The sequence below is a fragment of the Mauremys mutica genome, chromosome 8 (genome assembly GCF_020497125.1).
Source record: "Mauremys mutica isolate MM-2020 ecotype Southern chromosome 8, ASM2049712v1, whole genome shotgun sequence".
NCBI classification, from domain to species: Eukaryota; Metazoa; Chordata; order Testudines; family Geoemydidae; genus Mauremys; species Mauremys mutica.
In genome coordinates, this window is record NC_059079.1 from 45,387,288 (window position 1) to 45,405,116 (window position 17,829).

At 42.5% G+C, this 17,829-nt stretch overlaps 1 protein-coding gene across 1 annotated transcript in view; it reads left to right on the plus strand.

The window, feature by feature from the left end:
* The window catches only part of ASPM (assembly factor for spindle microtubules), a 56,170-nt gene that overhangs the window by 28,392 nt on the left and 9,949 nt on the right, over positions 1-17,829 (plus strand). Inside the window, exons 13-19 of the mRNA XM_045028478.1 lie at positions 3,926-4,141; positions 5,742-5,946; positions 6,052-6,197; positions 6,300-6,428; positions 9,780-9,974; positions 11,104-15,726; positions 17,600-17,766. Coding sequence (XP_044884413.1) covers positions 3,926-4,141; positions 5,742-5,946; positions 6,052-6,197; positions 6,300-6,428; positions 9,780-9,974; positions 11,104-15,726; positions 17,600-17,766 — 5,681 coding nt within the window. The remainder of the gene's footprint in view (positions 1-3,925; positions 4,142-5,741; positions 5,947-6,051; positions 6,198-6,299; positions 6,429-9,779; positions 9,975-11,103; positions 15,727-17,599; positions 17,767-17,829) is intronic.

The window sequence follows — 17,829 nt, forward strand, 5'->3', positions numbered from 1 at the left end:
GCTCTCTACTCTATCTCTCCTGGAAGACAGCCTTCCTAGTCGCAATTACATCGGCAAGACGAGTTTCTGAGCTCCGTGCTCTAACGGTTAGTCCACCATACACCGTCTTCCACGGAGACGAGGTGCAGCTTCGACCACACCTGGCCTTCCTCCCTAAGGTGGTGTCGGCCTTTCACCTCAATCAGGAGATCTTCCTTCCGGTCTTCTTCCTGAAGCCGCACGCCTCACCTCGTGAGCAACAGCTTCACACCCTGGACATCCGCAGGGCCCTCGCTTTTTATATCGAGCGGACGAAGCCCTTCCGGCGTTCGCTACAGCTGTTTGTAGCAGTTGCCGACCGCATGAAAGGCGAGCCGGTCTCCTCGCAGCGGATTTCCTCCTGGGTGACGGCATGTATCCGGACATGCTACGAGCTTGCTCGCGTGCCTCCGTGCCGCCTCACCGCTCACTCGACGAGGGCGCAAGCCTCGTCGGCCGCCTTCCTGGCCCATGTCCCCATCCAGGACATCTGTAGAGCGGCCACCTGGTCTTCTGTTCACACCTTCGCTTCCCACTACGCGTTGGTGCAGCAATCCAGAGACGATGCAGCCTTTGGCTCCGCAGTCTTACACTCTGCCACGTCTCACTCCGACCCCACCGCCGAGGTAAGGCTTGGGAATCACCTGACTGGAATGCATAGGAGCAATCACTCGAAGAAGAAAAGACGGTTACTCACCGTAGTAACTGTTGTTCTTCGAGATGTGTTGCTCCTATCCATTCCAGACCTGCCCTCCTTCCCCACTGTCGGAGTAGCCGGCAAGAAGGAACTGAGGAGCGGACGGGCCGGCTGGGGTATATATCCAGCGCCATGGCGGCGCCACTCCAGGGGGCGCCCAGCCGGCCCGCCGGAGTTGCTAGGGTAAAAATGTTCCGAAGAGCCGTGCACGCGCGGCGCGCACACCTACATGGAATGGATAGGAGCAACACATCTCGAAGAACAACAGTTACTACGGTGAGTAACCGTCTTTTATGACCTGGCAGAGGTTTCCCCACCCCTTATCGTTAAGGTGCATTCTACGAGAGCTCAGGCCTTGTCAGCTGCCTATGTAGCTCGTGTCCCTATCCAGGACATATGTAGAGCTGCCACGGGGTCCTCTGTGACACCTTTTCTTCGCATTATGCGATCGTCTCCCAGACCAGGGAAGACGTTGAGTTTGGCAGGACTGTCCTCCATCCTGAGAACTTGTTAACTCCTACCTACCTCCAACAGATATAGCTTAGAATCACCTACTGTGGAATACACATGAGCAATCACTCGAAGAAGATTCATTCTCAGTCTCCGGTGTTTCCTGACCACCACAGCAAGGAACTGCCTCAAGTTGCTGGGGCATATGGCTGCGTGCACCTATGTGGTGAGCCATGCCAGGCTCAGGCTGCGCCCTCTTCAGTCCTGGTTAGCAACTGTGTACCAACCAACCAGGGACACACTGGACTCTGTAGTGACGCTTCCCCGAATGGTGCTAGATTCCCTACAGTGGTGGCTCAACCTGCGGGAGGTCTGTGCGGGAGTACCCTTCGCCAGCCCTCAGCCATCCCTATCCTTGGTAACAGACGCATCGAATCTGGAGTGGGGAGCGCATCTGGGGAATCTCAGGACACAAGGCTTTTGGTCCCCAGAGGACCTCTCCTTGCACATCAATGTCAGGGAGCTACAGATAGTGCGTCTCACCTGCCTGACCTTCAAATCTCGCTTGGTGGGCAGGTGTGTTGCAGTCCTCACAGACAATACCTCTGCGATGTTCTATATCAACAAACAGGGGTGCATGCTCCTCTCTCCTGTGCCGGAAAGCCCTCGCTTTATGGGACTTTTGCGTACAGAATGCAATTCACCTAATGGCATCCTACCTCCCAGGGGTGCAGAACGGCCTAGCAGATGCCCTCAGACGCTTGTTCCATGGTCACAAGTGGTCCCTCCGGCGGGACGTGGCACGTTCTATCTTCCGTCTCTGGGGCTATCCCCAGATAGACCTGTTTGCATCGCAGGAAAACAGGAAGTGTCAACGGTTCTGCTGCCTCATGGGGCGCAGTCCAGGGTCTCTCACGGATGCCTTCCTCCTCTCGTGGGAAGGTGGCCTGCCTCGCCTTCCCTCCTATTCCGATGCTCCACAGGGTACTCCTCAAGATTTGCAGGGAGCATGCTCAAGTCATACTGATAGCACTGGTTGGCCGCGCCAGCATTGTTTCACGTCACTACTGCAGATGTCCGTACAGGCGCCCCTTGCGTTGCCCCTGCTCACGGACCTGATCACACAGGATCGAGGCCACCTCCGGCACCCAAACCTGGAGTCGCTCCACCTCACAGCCTGGATGCTCCAAGGCTAAACCCGGTAGAAATGCAGTGCTCACAGCAGGTTAGACAAGTCCTCCTTGGTAGCAGGAAACCCTCCACCAGGGCCACATACATGGCCAAGTGGAAACATTTTTCCATCTGGGCAGAACAGCAGGGACAGACTCCATTGCTCGCCCCGATCCCACTCATCCTTGACTACCTACTTCATCTGAAACAGCAGGGTCTTTCTATTTGGTTCAGGTCCGCTTGGCGACCATCTCTGCGTTCCACCCGGAGCTGATGGTGGTTCAGTCTTTGCAAACCCACTGGTTGGTCACTTCCTCAAGGGCCTGGATAGGCTTTTCCCGCATACTCAACAACCTGTCCCGACCTGGGACCTTAATTTGGTCCTGTCTGCCCTCACAGGGGGCCCCCCCTGCGAGCCCCTGGCTATGTGCTCATTACTGTACCTCTCCTATAAGGTCGCATTCTTTGTGGCTATCACCTCGGCCAGGAGGGTATCGGAGCTCAGAGCCCTGACGTCAGAGCTTCCATACACTGTTTTTCACAAAGTCTAACTCAGGCCACACCCAGCGTTCATTCCTAAGGTGGTCTCCCAATTCCACATGGGTCAGGACATTTTTCTCCTTGTGTTCTATCCTAAGCCACGCTCCTCCAGCACAGAGTGTAGGCTGTATTCCCTAGACATTCACAGGGCCCTGGCATTCCATATTGAAAGAACCAAACCATTCAGGAAATAAATCCAACTCTTTGTTGCTGTGGCCGACAGGGTGAAGGGGCTCTCCATCTCATCACAGTGTATCTCCTCATGGATCACGGCCTGCATCCGTGAATGCTACTATCAGGTTAAGGTGCCTGCCCTGCCAATCACAGCCCACTCCACAAGGGAACAGGCCTCCTCCGCGGCGTTCCTGGTTCAGGTCCCGACACAGGAAATATGCAGAGGTGCCATGTGGTCTTCAATCCATACATTCACGTTGCACTATGCCATCACACACCAGGCCAGAGATGATGCAGCCTTTGGCCGTGCAGTGCTCCAATCTGCAGTGAACTCCGACCTCACTGCCTAAACTCAGGCTTTTGAGTCACCTGCTTGGAATGGACATGAACAATCACTCGAAGAAGAAAAATGGTTACTCACCTTTTTGTAACTGTTCTTCGAGATGTGTTGTTCATGTCCATTCCAATACCTACCCTCCTGTCCCTCTGTCAGAGTGCCGGCAAGAAGGAACTGAGGGGGTAGAGGGTCAGCAGGCTCCTATATAGGGTGCCAGGGAGGCGCCACTCCAGGGGGCGCACAGGCCGACCCTACGGTGCTGCTAGGGGAAAATCTTCCAGCTGGCGTGTACACTTGCTTGGAATGGACAATGAACAATACATCTCGAAGAAGAACAGTTACAAAAAGGTGAGTAACCATTTTTTTGATCTGGTATGGAAACTGTTATATTACTGAATAGTGGGAGCAGTCAATCCCTGGCACTTACTTAAGATGCTTTCTCCCAAACCATCCCCTCTCCAATTAACCACATCAAGTATATAAGATCACTGTAACATTTTTATGTATCAGAAAAATTGATTTGTTTGTTTCCATTAAAGGTGGATGTTTCCCTTAATGTGGAGCAGTTAGAAGAAGAAATTTCTTTTTTAAAGAATACACACAATATTAAGACAAAAATGGCTACTCTAGTGTCCTGCTCTAATCAAAGTAAAGCGAGAAAAACTAGCAGTACTTACTCATCTGAAAGTTACAGCGAAAATGTGAAGCTGCTGATGGATTGGGTCAATGCTGTTTGTGGGTTTTACAGTACTAAAGTAAGTAGTCCTGTTTTTTTTTTTTTGTGTATATATTTCCAGGTTTTGTACATCTGCAAGTACATTTTCTTGTAATGGGAAATGTTTTTAATTATAAGTCTTTCAACACTAAATATGTTCTATCAAATATATATTGATTAATACTGATCTGTTACAAGCATTTTAATGGATGAAGTTCTATCAGTCTTACTTGGACTATCCCATTGGTGGGATGTCAGATATCCAGGATGTGTTTTCATGGTCCCAGTTGCATTTCTCTCATTACATTCCTCCCAGTAGAGAATTCCCACAGTGAATGTGTATGCTACCTGCTTGGCTACATACCAGTCCAGGGAAAGCCTCCCTCTATTTGTGAGCAAGCAGAATAAACTCTTTGAAAGAATTCCTAGAAGGATCCCATCGGTGACTGATTCCGGTCTGCAAGAAAGGACATGTTCTTAAAGAACCTTTTGGTCCAAATTAATTCCTCCACTATATAAGTTGTTTTTCATAACCTTCAAGAACTTCAGGCACTAAGATTAACATTAAAGATAGTCATGTGAAAATTTGTCTCTCCCCAAGCAGTCATATCATTTTTACAAGAGGTAGGGTGTTTCTTACTGACAGGGAACAAGGAGTGAAACCCTGTTCAAGGAGACTTATTGCTCATCAGAATGGCTGACACACCTGCACACTTTAGGAAAGCAAAATCTAACTTAATTATTGTAAGCTTAGGAGACTTCAAATTAATTTCCCAGGCATTGGCATTTCTGAGTCCCTAATCAATGAAGCCTCCTTCCTCTCTGAACTTCATGAATTTCACTTTGTGTATTTTCCTTTGTTTCTGTCTCAAGTGCACCCATGCCTACTTCTCTTTAATACTTGTGTGTATGTGGAATGTCATTCTGATATTGTGTGTCTCACAATCAGTCTTCATTTAAATGCCTTTGGTTTGCTTGATGGATTGTGACCATTCTTTAACTCCCATAAATAAAAATCAAGGAACTAAGATGATGAATACTGTACCACCCAAGCAACTCCATAGCATTTTATGTATTCCTTTCTCTATTCTGCTTGTCTTGCTTTCCTAATACTGCTTCTCTACGTATTCTTGCTTTCCAAGATAGTAGTCAGTTGGTTAAGTATGTTTAAGATTTATGGGCTACAGGTGCTATCTTATTCTGAAAATATTTAGCACATTTTTGACGCTGGATGAAAACATCAGTAACATACTATGCTATAGAAGGTCCTTTCTAGGATCCTTCCATAGAATTCTCCATGTCTGTTTTTTTTTAACTATTGTTGTTCTCTGAGATGCACTTTTACTTTGGTGGACATCCCTTTATATTTCTGACTTTCAGGAAGGGAGAGCCATAGCATGGACATAGCAAATGAGCATTACTTTCAGATAACTTGAATTGCATATATTTAAATTTCCTTTGTGTATATATTAAAAGAAATGTGCATAGCCACATTCCTATCCAGTTACAGATATGTTATGACAAATGAGACGTATTTTAAACTTGTACTAATTCATGAGTGTGAAACATTTCAAGAGAATTCTATCTTGTCTATTTTATCTATCTATCCATCTATCTAATTTATTTTTATTTTAAACCAGGTGGAAAACTTCACAGTATCTTTCTCAGATGGCAGAGTATTGTGCTATTTGATTCACCACTATCATCCATGTTATGTGCCTTTGGAAGCTGTATCCCAGTGTACCACTCAAACAGTAGAATGTACAAAAACTGGTACAGTAGCACTAAATTCTTCTTCTGAATCTGATACATCTCTAAATATGTTGGATGGAACATTTGACCAAAGTGAGTCATTCTTTAATATAAGGTTTTGAAGCAGATTAAGTGTCTAAAAAATATACCCTTAATCTGACTGACAAACATGATTATATTTTTCCTTCTGTTATAAAGCTATAACTACCTCAGTCCTCTATAAGGAACTTCTTGACAATGAAAAGAGAAATTTCCAGTTGATCAATACTGCAGTTTCTGACCTGGGTGGAATACCAGCTATGATTCATCATTCAGATATGTCAAATACTATTCCTGATGAGAAGGTGAGAGAGTTTTATTTATTTTTTATTATAAAAATCATATAAACTGTCATCTCCTGGACAGGCTTAACTTACCGAGGGTTTTTTTTATATATATTTCTTTAGGTTGTTATTACCTATGTGTCGTTTCTGTGTTCACGGCTTCTAGATCTTCGAAAAGAGACTCGAGCTGCTCGGCTAATTCAGTCAGTTTGGAGGAAATACAGACTGAACGCAGAGCTAAAACTCCATCAGGTATTTTTATCAAGGACTTCATTCTTTTGTGAAGTAGTACAGTAAAAGCCCTGTACCAACTAGAAAGCTCTATAAACTGGCATTTCCAATCTTCATAGAAAGTCTGGTTGGCGCGGAGCCTGCAGGCTCCCTACCTGGCTCCATGTCACTCCCTAGAAGTGGCGACATGTCCCTGCTGCGCCTAGGCAGAAGAATGGCCATACAGGCACCACCCCCAGCAGATCCCGTTGGCCGTGGTTCCTGGCCAGTGGGAGCTGCGAAGGCAGTGCACAGGGCACGGGCAGCGTGCAGAGCCACCTGCTGCGCCTCTGCCTAAGAGCAGCAGGGATAGGTAGCCGCTTACAGGGAGCTGCTTGAGGTGAGCGCCCCCCAGAGCCCACACCCTGCACCCCCTCCGGCATCCAATGTTTGTTTAATGGTATTTTTCACTTACCGGCACCCCCCATTTCCCCAACATGCCGGATAAAAACGTTTTTACTGTAATAATCACTCTTGGTTTGTGGTAAAGTGCGGGATACAAAATCAACAAAGTTGTGAATGGATAGTCTTCAGAGAGTAGTATTTGTAACTACTTTTTGAGGACTTCATATGTTACTAAGATGGTGACACAATCTTGCGTTAAAGCAAAATGCATCTTTTCATTCTCTTTTTAGTATGAGAAGTAGTCAATGTAAAGACTAGTGCTCTGCCAGGGTTACATTTAATGTTAATAAGAGTGTTTCAGTCCTTTTCCCAAGTCAAGGCTGAAGTGGCTTTACTGAACTTTATGAAGAACTCCACATTTATTAATTTTACTTCTTTACAATTTAAAATGAGATGAAAAGAATACCATGTTTGAGCTAGGTCTCTTACCACTGTGCAATGCATAGGATTTGGCACACAACTTGACCAAAGCATTTCAATTGGTATTTTCAACAATCTTGGTGTTCCATTTCTGACTTTCTACAGGGGATTATGCTAAATTATATGTTCATTTTGAAATATACAAGACTATAAAAATTGCCAAACAACTTGTTGCCCACTTCAAACTTGAATTCAGGTACTTAAAAGTGAAAGGTAGCTGGAGTATATTCAAGGCTGCAGGATTTCACCATGCTTTGTTACCACGCGTATAGCATAACATTTTTCTTCTTTGTGTAGTATCCCTATGGGTGCTCTACTGTAAGTGTGCTTGTGTCCCTACACTGCAGATTGGAGAACTTTGATAGCAGTGTCTGTTAGGTCCACTTATGCACTGTCTCTCCTGGTGCTTCCCTTGTGTGGTGCACCAACAAAGTGCCTCTTGAGCCTCGCCCAAGAGCCCTCCTGGAACACCCTCTTGGCAGCAGTATCTAGGGCTTCTTAACTGCTTCAATAGATCGAGGAACAGGAAGCTGGTATCAAGGAGGAAGTGACACCAAGGAGCATATTCTAGTCTACGGACGAAGCCATCATGCCTCCCACACCATCTTTGGCAGATGACTTTCGTGTTTTCCAGGAGCTTGCAAACACCCTCCAGATACAATTGGAGGAAGTCAAGGACACCCACCAACAGCTCTTTGACATCCTCCACTCTTCATCCTCGTCAAAAATCGCCTTCTCGATTAATGAGGCCATCTTAGTCCCGGCAAACATCTTGTGGCAAGCCCTGGCATCAGTGGTGCCAACCCGCAAGTGAGCGGATAAAAGATAGTATGTCTCAGCCCAGGAATCTGAATTCTTATTTTCTCACTCCTCACACAACTCCATTGTGGTGGATGCCGTCAACTCCCACAGCCAATAACATCAATCAAGGACTACTCCCGATGACAGGGATTGGAAGCGCCTTGATCCTTTTGGCAGAGAATTGTACTTCTCAGTCACTTTGCAGTTCTGTATAGCCAACTACCAAGCCCTCCCAGCAAAATACAACTACATAAATTACTCGAAACTGAATGACTATTGAAAAGTTGACAGACACACATCACAATTCCTTTAAGGCTATCATCCAAGAGGGCCAATTAGTGGCAAAGACATTGCTGCAATCTTCCCTCGATGCAGCCGACATGGCAGCTAGGTTAATCTCTACAGCTGTGGTAATACAATGGCCATCATAGCTTCATTTTGTCAGGATTCCCGAAAAAGGGGTAGTCCACAGTTGAAGACCTTCCCTTTTGAGGCCACGAAGCACTCTGCTGGAAAGACTGACACCTTCCTTTGCACTCTGAAGGACTCAAGGCCTACCCTCCAGTCACTGGTTATCTATACACTGGGACAAAAGAGACGATTTAGTCTCCAACCCCAGCATAAACCACACGCCACCCACCCATCTCCCCTCTACTTCAGAGTAATAGGTAATAATTGGAGACATACCAATCTCCTAGAACTGGAAGGGACCTCGAAAGGTCATCGAGTCCAGCCCCCTGCCTTCACTAGCAGGACCAATTTTTGCCTAAGTGGTCTCTTCAAGGATTGAACTCATAACCCTGGGTTTAGCAGGCCAATGCTCAAACCACTGAGCTATCCCTGCCCCTAATTCTTGTCAATGACTCTGTGATAGAGAAGGAAATAAGGGAGGTTAGCCTGCACATGCTGATGCGTCTTGTGGTGCAGCACGAGGAGAGAGACAGTACATGTATGGCCCTAGCAGACACTGCTACCAAAGTTCTCTGATTAGCAGCCTAGGGACACAAGCACACCTACAGTGGAGCACCCATATGGACACACATCTTAAAGAACCATCATTACTGCACAAGGTGAGGAACTTCGTTGAAGAGTTCTTAATATTGAAAAAGCTAGAACTACTGCTAATATCTAAAGTTAAAAGTGCTGAAGACTGTGAATAAAGAGGGCAGATTGTCCAAGGGAAGAAGGCAAGAACATATGTACCATCTATAATGACTTACCAGCTGAAATCTCTCAGATCTATTTTAGGAAAGTTTGCTTCTAGTAACAGGAGGTGAAGAAATGACAAATCTTCTTGCTTAAGCTAAAGTGTGGGGGAGGGATTGAAATATGATACTACATATATTTTAACCAACTTTTGTTGTTAGTGGGAAACTGTCTCCCTCTGACAAATCTCTGAAAATAACTATAATCAACATAGTAGTTTTACTAATTAGCATTTATGTATTGCAATTAGAGAGATCCTGTTTTGATGCTGAAAAAGCACATGAAGCTTATTTGAAAATGAGTGTTTGAGGGAGAAATAAACATTGTTACTCAAACTAAGATCTAGTGAAATGTGTATTCCAGTAAATTTTTGCAGCTGGCAATGCTGTGACCTCATTTTCCTTCAAGAAATGATGGAGGCATAGCTTTGGGTATTTACTCTGTTTTTTGTTTTTAAACTAAAAACAAACACAACATTCAATGGAAATTCACTCCTTGCAGGAAAAAGACAAAGCTGCTCAGATTATTCAATCAGCTGTAAGAAGTTTTCTGTCTCACCGGCGCATCCAGAAAAAAGTTAATGCAGCAATTTTCATTCAGAAACACTGGAAAAGATATTTAGCTGAGAGGAAAACTTTGAAATTGAAAAAGGCAAAACTGGAGGAAACTAAAAGTGAATCAGCTAAAGTCATCCAGGTACGATTAAGTTAACGGAGGGGGGGAGCAATAAAGCTTTTAAAAAGAAACTTCTTCTCTACTTAAAGTTGAAGGAAAAGGCGCATTCCAATGTCAGAGGTTTTGCTGGTGGCATCACAAAGGCTTAAAGCAGAATATTCTCTGCCTTCAATAGCTGCAGACTACACTACCCAGAACTCTAGATTATTCCTTTGAAAGTGCCAAATGGGACATAATGCTGGTATTTGCTATTGTTTTTAATGTTTCCCATTGGTATACCAAAGGGTTTTAAATAGTGGTTCCTAAATTTCTGATCACATAGTGCTGTTTTGCTTCTTTTCCAGCTGCTAAATAGCACTGAGCCTGAAAATTAATTAATTTCTTAGTAATCCTTCTCTATATAAGCAACTGCTATAGGTGCCAGAGGGATGCTTGCTTTTAGTGGGAGGAGAAGTAGACATCTACTGTCTCGTTCCTGACTGTGCTAATACCTAAGACATTTTCTCTATTAATATTTGATACATACTTTGAATACGTATGAGAACCTCTTATTGTTACCTTTAATGCAGAACTCTTATAAATAAGACTATATAAATAAATACCCAACAGTAACTCGTGGACTTCAACCCAAATGCTAGTTAAACTTTTTGTAAGAAAACTCTGGGACTTGGTGTTAATTCTCAGTTTATTTCTCAACAGTTTGAAAGGGAATCTTAACTGCTTTAATAGGTTCACCCTCTGGCACAGAATTGGTATGTAAACAGAAATAGCCTTAATGCCTTCTGTATTTGTGATCATGAAAAAAGTTCTGGACCGTTAGTCTGGGGATAGGGTAGGAGTGAATAAATTGGAACCCACAGACCGATAGTCTATAAACTGAGGATTAATGTTGAAAGTGGCAAAATTGGGGGTGATTTTTTTTTTTTTAATAAGAGAAGTAACTAGCTCTTGGGGTGAAACTTCTAGGCCAACTGGAATATTAATCATCAGAGGGGTAGCCATGTTAGTCTGGATCTGTAAAAGCAGCAAAGAGTCCTGTGGCACCTTGTAGACTAACAGACGTATTGGAGCATGAGCTTTCGTGGGATGCATGAATATTAATATAATCTCAGTTTAATCCATACATTTATCATTCTGTTCTCTTTTGCAGACTTACTGGAGGAGATTCTCTGCTAGAAAAAGATATCTGCAGCTAAGATACTATGCTATCCTTGTGCAAGCTAGGATAAGAATGTTGATTGCTGCTGCTGCATATAAACGACTTCTTTGGGCAACTGTTACAATTCAGAGACATTTGCGTGCTTCCTTGGTGGCAAAACAAGATCAGCAAAGATATGAAACTTTAAAGTCTTCATCACTTGTCATTCAATCTGCATTTAGAAGATGGAGAAAACACAAAATTGAGCAGAAAATTAAAGCTGCGATAGTGTTGCAAACTGCTTTCCGAAAATGGCAGGCCTCAAAATTAGCTAAGAGAGAGCAAGCTGCTGTTGTCATACAGTCTTGGTATCGAATGCATAAAGATTTGAAGCAGTATTTACATGTTAGAAAAAGTGTTATCCAGATTCAAGCTTGGCTTAGATGTGTTCAGGCTAAACATGTTTATGAGGAAAAAAGGGCATGCATATTGATGATTCAAAAGTATTACAGAGCTTATCGGTTGGGTAAAATTCAAAGAGAAAACTATTTGCAAAAATGTGCAGCAGTTACAGTCCTCCAAGCTGCTTTTAGAGGCAGGAAAACTCGTCTGTTATATAGACAAATAAAAGCAGTCTGTGTAGTTCAATCACACTGGAGAATGAGACAAGAGCAGCGAAGATTTTTACTCATGAAACAGTCTGTTGTTACATTACAGTCACATGTGAGAAAATATCAACAACTAAAAAGATACAAAGAGACTAAAAATGCTGTTTGCATAATTCAAACTCGATACAGAGCATATATTGCATCTAAAAATGCTGTCTCTTCTTTCCAGAAAATGCACCTTGCTGCTATTGTGCTACAATCTGCCTACAGAAGAATGCAAGCTAGGAAAGAGGCCCACATATTGAGATCTGTGGTGAAAATTCAGTCAAGTTATCGTGCTTATGTTGCCCAGAAAAAATTTGAAATTTTAAAAGCTGCTGCAGTGAAGATTCAGTCTTTTATAAAAATGATACAAGCACGTAAACGTTACCGTGCTTTAAGGGAGGCAGCACTCTATGTTCAACGAAGGTACCGTTCCAAAAAACACATTCTTCAACTTAAAGAAGAATATAGGAAACTGAAGGGAGCTTGTGTTAGAGTTCAAGCTGTAGTGCGAGGGCATCTGATCAGAAAACAAGTACAAAGATGGAGAGAGGCTGCGACCTTGCTCCAGGCTTCCTACAGAATGAAAAGGGATAGGCAACGCTATTTGAGGGTGTATTCCGCTACTGTTATCATTCAGAATCGTTATTGTGCATACCAAGAGCAAGTCTGTCAAAGGCAGAAGTTCTTGAAAGTCAAAAAGGCAGTTGTCTGCTTGCAAGCAGCCTACAGAGGTTATAGAGTACGCAAAATGCTTAAACTTCAGTATATAGCCACTGTTAAAATTCAGACAGCTTTTAGAGCTCATGCTGCAAGAATGAAATATCAAGCAATGATTCAGGCCTCTATTGTGATTCAGAGGTGGTACAGAGCCTACAAAACTGGTTACAAAGTAAGACTGGGCTTCTTAAAAAGAAGAGCAGCTGTGATTTTTCTTCAAGCAGCTCTTCGTGGTTGGCAAGTACGAAAACAGGTTCAAAGACAACATGCTGCTGCAGTTACAATACAGACTGCCTTTAGAAAGTTCCAGGCTCAAAGATTCAGGCTTATAAACAGTGCTGTGCTAACTATCCAGCGGCATTATAGAGCCAGTATTGTAGGTAGAAAACAGCGGCAAGAATATATGGAACTACATAACTGTACTGTAAAGCTCCAGGCAATTTGGAGAGGAAGAACTGTGAGAAAACAAATTCAAAGGAAGCATCAGTTTGCAGTAATCATACAATCCTATTACAGAATGCATGTAAATCAATCAAAGTTGAAAACTTTGAGACAAGCTGTCTTAGTGATTCAGAGACACTACAGAGCTTACTGTATGAAAAAGGAACAACGTGCACTTTATCTAAAAACAAAAGCAGCTGCCTTAGTCTTACAAGCTGCTTTCCGTGGGATGAGAGTGAGGAAACAATTATCGGAAATCAACAAAGCTGCTACTATTATACAAGCAACCTACAAATCCTATGTAGTAAAAACAAAATATGCAGCACTTAAAGCTATGACTATCCTGGTTCAAAGACGGTATCGTGCAGTTGTTCAAGCCAAGTATCAAAAGCAGGAATATCTATCTTTAAAGAATGCAGTTGTTAAAATTCAGGCTATTTATAGAGGTATAAAAGTAAGACAACAAATTCACTGCTTGCATCAGGCAGCTATTTCAATTCAAGCCATGTTTAAGATGCATCGTATAAACATTAGATATCGTGCAGTGAAACTGGCAGCAACTGTAATTCAAATTAGATATAGAGCATTTTGTCAAGGGAGAGTGGAACGTAAAAAATACTTAGAGCTACAGAGGTCATCTCTCGTCTTTCAGGCTGCCTATAGAGGCATGAAAGTTCGAAGAAAGGTAAGAATTATGCATCAATCTGCAACAATAATACAGTCATATTATCGAATGCACAGACAACAAAAAGATTTCAAAAAGTTATCCATTGTAACAAAACAGATACAGCAGTGGTATCGTGCTTGCAAAGAACGAAATGTTCAAGTACACAAATACAGGATTATGAAGAGAGCCATACTCTGTATCCAGGCTGCGTTTCGCGGCATGAAAACCAGGAGACATTTGAAAATGATGCATGTAGCTGCAGCCCTTCTTCAAAGGAGAGTTAGGTCCTTTCTTAAAAGGAAAAAATATATTTCTCTTAGGACAGCTGCTGTTATGATTCAGAGAAAATATAGAGCAACAGCACATGCAAAGCAACAGCACCAAGAATATCTTCATCTCCGAAAGGTTGCTGTTACCATACAGTCTGCTTATAGAGGCTTTGTGGTAAGGAAAAAGATGCAACAGATGCACAGGGCTGCTACAGTTATCCAAGCAGCTTTAAGAATGTATAGAATGTGTATTTCCTATCAATCTGTCAAATCTGCTTCAGTAACTATACAACAACATTACCGAGCTTACAAGGAGGGAAAACGTGTGAGAGAAATGTATTTAAAACAGTACAACTCTGTTTTAGTTCTTCAGGCTGCCTATAGAGGAATGAAAACAAGACAGCTTCTAAAGAAAAAACATAATGCTGCAACCATAATACAAAGCAATTATCGAATGTACAAGCAAAGTTGTTACTACAAAAAAGTACAGTGGGCAACCCAAGTAATACAGAAAAGATACAGAGCAAGTAAGATGAGAGGAATTGCAGTACAGCAGTACTCTGCTATGAAGAAAGCAGCAACTTGCATTCAAAGAGCTTTTCGAGAGATGAGGGCAAGAAAAAAACATCAAGACATGTACCACGCTGCTGTTGTTCTTCAGAGACATTTTAAAACATTTAAAGAACGACAAAGGTATCTTTCCCTTAAAACTGCTGCTGTTGTCCTTCAGAGAAGATACAGAGCTTTAATTTTGGTCAGATGGCACACTCAAGAATACCTTTCTTTTCGTAGAGCAGTTATTCGTATACAGTCTCTGTACAGGGGTATTCAAACAAGAAGAAAAATTCAGCATATGCATTTGGCTGCCAGCACAATCCAGTCAGCATTTAGAATGCATAAGATTAAAATCACCTACCAGAGAATGAGAATTGCAGCTGCAGTCATACAGAATTATTACAGATTCTATGTTAAAGGAAAAGTTCAACGGAAGATATATCTGACAATTCAGAAATCTGTGCTGGTCATTCAGGCTGCTTATAGAGGCATGAAAGCACGACAAGAACTGAAAATCATGCATGCATCAGCAACTATAATACAGTCTCTTTATCGTATGCACAAACAGCATAATCATTATAAACAGTTACGCTGGGCAGTCAGAGTTGTACAGCAAAGGTTCAGAGCTAACAGGGCAAGAGAAGCTGAAGTAAAAAACTATACCAAAATTAAAAAGGCTGCCCTTTGCCTTCAGTCTGCTTTTCGTGCTAAAAAAGCTAGGCAGTTGGCTACAATCATACAAGCTGCACAGCGTATTCAGTCAGTCTTACAGATGTACTTAGACAGGAGACGTTTTCTTAAGAAGAAGACAGCAGCAGTAACAATTCAGTCTGCATTCCGATGCCATAGAATGAAGACGCGCTACAAAACAATTCGGAATTCAACAATTGCGATTCAGCGATGGTACAGAGCCTGTCGAATGACTTGTTTACAGAAAGCTGAGTACTCTGCCCAAAGGCAAGCCATAATAATTATTCAGTCTGCCTATCGTGGAACAGTAATAAGAAAAATGGCAAAGCAAAAACGTGCTGCAAGAAAGATTCAGTCTTTTCTTCACATGGCTGTGCATCGTAGAAAATTTGTTCGACTCAGAGCAGCAGCTGTTACATTGCAGACTTACTACTTGATGAATAAAACCAAATTACAATATATGACCTACAGAAAGGCAGTATTTGTATTACAGCAGCACTACAGATCATATTTAGCTATGAAATACCAAAGAGGAGCTTACTTAAGAACCCGGAAGAGCATCATAATTATACAGTCTAGAATCAGGGGATTCATCAAGCGGAGAAAGATTCAGGAAATTAAACAAAGCACAATAAAAATTCAGGTATGTGAAAATGCAATATGTGTTGTGTTGTATACATCCCTGGTTAATATTGTAACGTCTGATGACCAACTGTAATACAAATTGTGTTTAAAAACAAGATCAAAAGTGCAATACTGGTTGCCAGTATGTAATAGGTTTCTGAAGCATGATTGATGCAATTGCTACAACAATCATCAACAGATGAATCAGTTATACTATGAAAGATGATTTTAAAAATGGCATTGTTAGTGACTTCCACATCCAAAATGCTCATTTTACAAGTAATAACTTTTCCTAAATTCTAGTTCTACAAACTTAACTTTCAGGCTGCGAAAGTCAAGTTAGTGTTTTTCCTGCTTGTGCAGGAAACAAAGATTCTGCAGGTTAAATTATGCCCTTGTATTCAGTTGGTTTGTACAGATGTGACTAATGGTAACTTAATAGTTATACTGATATGAGAAGGAATGGAAACCAGCTTATTTACTTAAATGTGTGGGCTCTGGAGTGGTAAGCAGAGTAAAAGTAGTAACTTATTTTGTCAAAGTGAAAAGCTATGACCATATACATAGAGCAAGGGGTAGGAAGATGCCATTTTTACATAGTCTCTTTCAGCCCTCTTTAAAAGGCTCTATTTTAGGGTGAATAAATGGCTGATCTTGAGCCCCTTTAAAAAAAAATTAACATTAGATGTTTGAGGCCCCTATTTTTTTTTCCCCCCAAGAGGGGGTGGGAGGCAGCCAAGCATCAGAGGGAAGAAAGTGTGGTCTGCAAATCCAGAGATATGTCTAGGGAGGTGAGGGAAAATGCTCAGAAACCCAGTCTTCCGTCCCTCTGTGACAGGTCAAAGGGCTGCTGGGAGAAAGTAGAGAGCACTGCTCTTGGCTCCACAGACCGCAGTGGGGAACTGACCAGTGGTCCTCTGAGCTCCCTTCTGGTGTTGCCCACTTTTTTTGGCTGGGTATGTTTCTCGCTACTCCCATAGGCTGTTTTGTGGGAAAAGCTGCAAATGATTTCATTCTCTAGTCCCCTTAGCTATCTTGTTTTGGAGGACAGGGGATTTCTCCTTGGACTGCCTTAGCCTCCTGGAGTAGGGGATGCCAAGATACTCCTTACCTTTTTACCTTTCCTTCCCCTGCAGACCCCAAAAAGGGGAGTGGGAGTTTTAGGGTTTCTTATAATGTTCGAGATATTTTGTTTGGGAGAAGGGGGAAACCCTCCCATTTATTTTTCAGTTGCTGGAGCCTCTGAGATAGTTTCTGCTGCCTTATCTAACCTCACCTCTTACTAATGTGCAAGTGTACCTAGACAGGTGATTGGGCTTCTGCCTTCAAAACAGAGAGTGCGTAAGGTGGGAGATCCTCAGCATCCCAAATTCCCATAATATGGATGCAGAAATAATTTGATTGGCCACTTACAAAAAGTGAAATAGGTGAGTAGAGCCACAGTTTATGGTAAGAGCAGGAAAAAAAAAAGTATAGCATAAACTGAAATATGCTAGGATTTACCATGGATTTAGTTAGAGACGACAATACCTTCACTACAAGTTTCCGACTCTGTAAATACAACAGTGCTACCCAGCCCATCAGCTTTGAAATATTGAACAACAAAAACAGTTTAAAATCAAAATAGTTGCAGTTAGGTTTCAGGTTGTTCCACAGTTATCTTTAAAATCTGTAACTTTTATCTTTTAATTCATTTGGGGATTTTTTTCTCTTGCTGAAATTTACATTGATGGAAGTGTGTATAGTACTAGTAATCTTGTGTGCAACTTGTAACAATAAGAATTAAAAAAGGCATTCAGGCAGAAATGACTAGTTGGGGGAGTGGGGGATTATCCTAGTTTGTCCCATTAAATACAAAATTAATTGCTTGTTTGGTTTTTTTTGTTTGACAGGCTTTATTTAGGGGTTTTAAAGCCAGGCAGTTGGCTGGTAAAATGAGAGCTGCACGAACAATTCAAGCCTGGTTCAGAAGATACAGAGCACGAAAAGAATATACAGCTGTGGTAAAAGCTACTTGTGTCATTCAAAGTTATTTCAAAAGCAAACGGCAGAGGACCTGGTAATGTACTATTGTTGTGTGACACACATCTTTTCATGGTCTTGAGCTATTGATTGTTTCATA